Source organism: Borostomias antarcticus, assembly GCF_949987555.1.
Source record: "Borostomias antarcticus genome assembly, chromosome: 2".
Classification (NCBI taxonomy): Eukaryota; Metazoa; Chordata; class Actinopteri; order Stomiiformes; family Stomiidae; genus Borostomias; species Borostomias antarcticus.
In genome coordinates this window covers 35,577,181-35,580,223 of record NC_140235.1, presented here as the reverse complement: position 1 = coordinate 35,580,223, position 3,043 = coordinate 35,577,181, and the positions used below count along the sequence as shown (strand labels likewise).

The following is a 3,043-nucleotide window of genomic DNA, read 5'->3' as shown; positions in this document are numbered from 1 at the left end:
GGTCCCAGCACCACAAATCGTCTGTAAATAAGGCAAGGTACAAACAAACGAATCATCAAACTGTTCGGGCCAAGGTTCATGCAGACATTTGGCGTCAAACGATTAAGGTGTTGGTCCAGTTTTTTCAGCAAGTCAGGTTTGGTTTTGTGCAAAACAAAGAAACAGAAAGTAAAGAAACGATAAATCAGTGAACACCTAGATTTCAGTGCATAAGGTGGTCTTGGACTGGCTTGGAGATTCCCTTTTTGCATCCTGTTGATTTTGAATAGCCATAAAGTGCTGCCTGAGACCGATGTGAGGCTTGTAGGCCTGTCTGGGCAGCCAGCCTCTCTGCCAGTCCACCCCACGGGTGGTCAGTCCATGTCCAGCTGCAGCGTCCCACCCATCAGTCATCTCCACGGCAACGCTTCCCCCAGTCGCTCTGTTCCCAGTTCGAGGCGTGCCGTGTTCCCCGTCTGGCTGGTTTAGGGTGGAGAGGCTGCTCTCCGAAGCGTCCGTCCCCATCGTCCGTCCCACTCTGCGGTGTCCTTATGATGGGACGGACTGGTCGGCTGAGGATGCTACCTGATTGGCTGATGTACAGTTGTGTGAGCGTTGACCACAAGGCACCGTACTGTATATTGATCAGGGCGAGTGTGTGTGTGTTTGTGTGTGTGAGTGTGTGTGCGTACGTGTGTGTGTGTGTGTGTGTGGACAAACTGTGCATGTGTGTGTGTGTGTGTTTGTGTGTGTGTGTGCATGTGTGTGTGTGTGTGTGCATGTGTTTGTGTGTTTGTGTGTGTGTGCGTGTGTGTGTAACCAAACCTCTGCTTTTTAAAATTCTACTCCTACCCTCTCCTGTCAACCACACAAGGCATTACCATGACAACTAAGGCAAAATCCTCCAGCAAAGAGACACAAAATCAGTCTGTTCTTCATCATCATCATCATCATCATCATTTATACTTTGCTGCAGCTAATATCAACACCGAACAATAAACGTTAGTATCTCTATTAAATAAATTATCTATACTGTACATTATATTACCCCCCTACCATAGACCTGCAACAAGGGGAGTCTATATCCACGTGGGCCAGTCTCTCTCACCAGGGTCACAGGTCAGCTGGTAAGCTCAGGACCACCAGAGACCGACAGACCCACATCCAGTTTTTCCTCACAGAGATCAAACGGGACAATCTTACAAAAGAACGGAAGCGAAGCCGACACATACATGAAGGAGGAGGAGCCGGAGTACGAGCGCTCACTGCGGAGATCGGCATCCAGCGGAAAAAAACAAAACAGAACCCCACACGGTGTTTCCCTGGAAACCGAGCGGTCCTCTTTGAGGCCTGCGGGTTGAGGTGGTTTGCGATCGGGCGGGCGCCGGCGACGGATCCTCACTGGACGCCCTCCTCGTCGACGTACGTGGAGGGGAACCACCCGATCTGAAACGAGGAGCGCCGGTCAGTCGGTGGGACACAGAAGAGGCTGGACAATCGCCGGCGTGCGCCGTCGTCGTCGCCGACAAGCTTTTGTTTGGGTTACCATGGAAATGACCGGTCTGAACGGTTAGCCCAGACTTAACATCCCTGTGACTAACTGACACCCCCACCCCCACCCCACCCCACCCCTCAGTGACCCCTTAGGGGCGGCTGTAGCTCAGTTGGTAGAACGGGTCGTTCAATGATCGAAGGGTCAGTGGTTCGAATCCCAGCTCCGACTGTCCACATGTCGAAGTGTCCTTGAGCAAGACACCTAACCCCAAAATTGCTCCCAATGAGCAGGTTAGCACCTTGCATGGCAGCTACCGCCATTGGTGTGTGAATGTGTGTGTGAATGGGTGAATGAGAGGCCATTGTAAAGCGCTTTGAGCGCCGCTAAGGTGGAAAAGCGCTATATGAGTGCGGTCCATTTACCATTTATTTATTTATTTATCTCAGTGACCCCCTCAGTGACCCCTCCCCGTTTCCTCACGCGTCCGTTGGCCTCCCCCTTCCACTAGCCCTGGTCGTCAGTGACCCCTCAGTGACCCCTCCCGTGTCCTCACCCGTCCGTTGGCCTCCCCCTTCCACCAGCCCTGGTCGCCGCCGATCTTGCTGTAGATCTTGACCACGTCTCCCTCCCGGAGCGACAGCTCTCTCATGTCCCGCGCCGCAAAGTTGTACCTGGCCACCGCCGTGCTGACCACCCGGGGCGTGAACACTGCAAAACCAACCAATCGGCCGACAGCGGCCCGCACGGGTCAGACAGATGCTGGACGGGGATTGGTGGGTTCGATGGTGCGGTTGGAAGTGTCGATGGGAAAGGGGGGGGGTGAGGGGGTGGGGGGGGGGGGGTTGGCTGTGGCATGGAGACGACAAGGGCTCTTTTATATCTTGTGATATAATATACTGTATGATACAGTAGAGGGTTTATGAGGCAGAGCGCTAACAAGTTAACTTAATCTCCTAGAAAGGAAGGCGACAGACGGACATGACGATGGCGGCGACGCCTCTTGGCGCGGGGAGAGAGAATGTGGAGAGCGCCGGAGAGGAGGGGGTTGCTCGCCGGAGGAGAAAGAGGGAGGAGGCGGAAAGAGGAGAGAGAGGTAGAGAAAAAGAGAGAGAGAGAGAGAGAGAGAGAGAGTACCTGACCAGAAGGGAGCCGGGGTCTGAGAGGAGAAGTTGAGACCCTGCGGACTGAGGAAGGAGAAGTTGTAGGAGGAGCAGGTGGCTGCTGAGACGCCCGGAAGAGGAGGTGAAGAAGAGGAGGAGGAGGAGAAGAGAAGCACAGGAAACTCGTTAGGCGGCGTGCGGTTCGCATCTCAGGGACGCCGGGGGGGGAGACACGGAAAAACGTTCTACCCTCTCCGTAAACACAACCGGTCTCTCGACGCACCAACACGGAGCCGACCCTGATATTTCTCCCGGCTGCGTGAGGCGTTATGTCCCTGGCTCGGTCCAGCCAGGCCCGCCAACAGACCTCCATTGTCTCCGTCCGTCTGGCTGGCTGGCTTGCCCGGGGAGACGGAGGGAGAGGCCGCGTTGGAAGCTGCCAGTCGGGTCTGGATGAGGAGCCAACAAA

General features: G+C 54.9%; 1 protein-coding gene across 1 annotated transcript in view; it reads right to left on the bottom strand.

The window, feature by feature from the left end:
- Positions 1–1,296: 1,296 nt before the first annotated feature.
- The window catches only part of LOC311328128 (guanine nucleotide exchange factor VAV2-like), an 8,274-nt gene continuing 6,527 nt past the window's right edge, over positions 1,297–3,043 (bottom strand). The window contains exons 14-15 of the mRNA XM_084461243.1: positions 2,028–2,182; positions 1,297–1,425 (exon numbers count right to left, since the gene is read on the bottom strand). Of these exons, the coding sequence (XP_084317369.1) occupies positions 1,378–1,425; positions 2,028–2,182 (203 nt within the window). The 3' untranslated portion in view covers positions 1,297–1,377. The remainder of the gene's footprint in view (positions 1,426–2,027; positions 2,183–3,043) is intronic.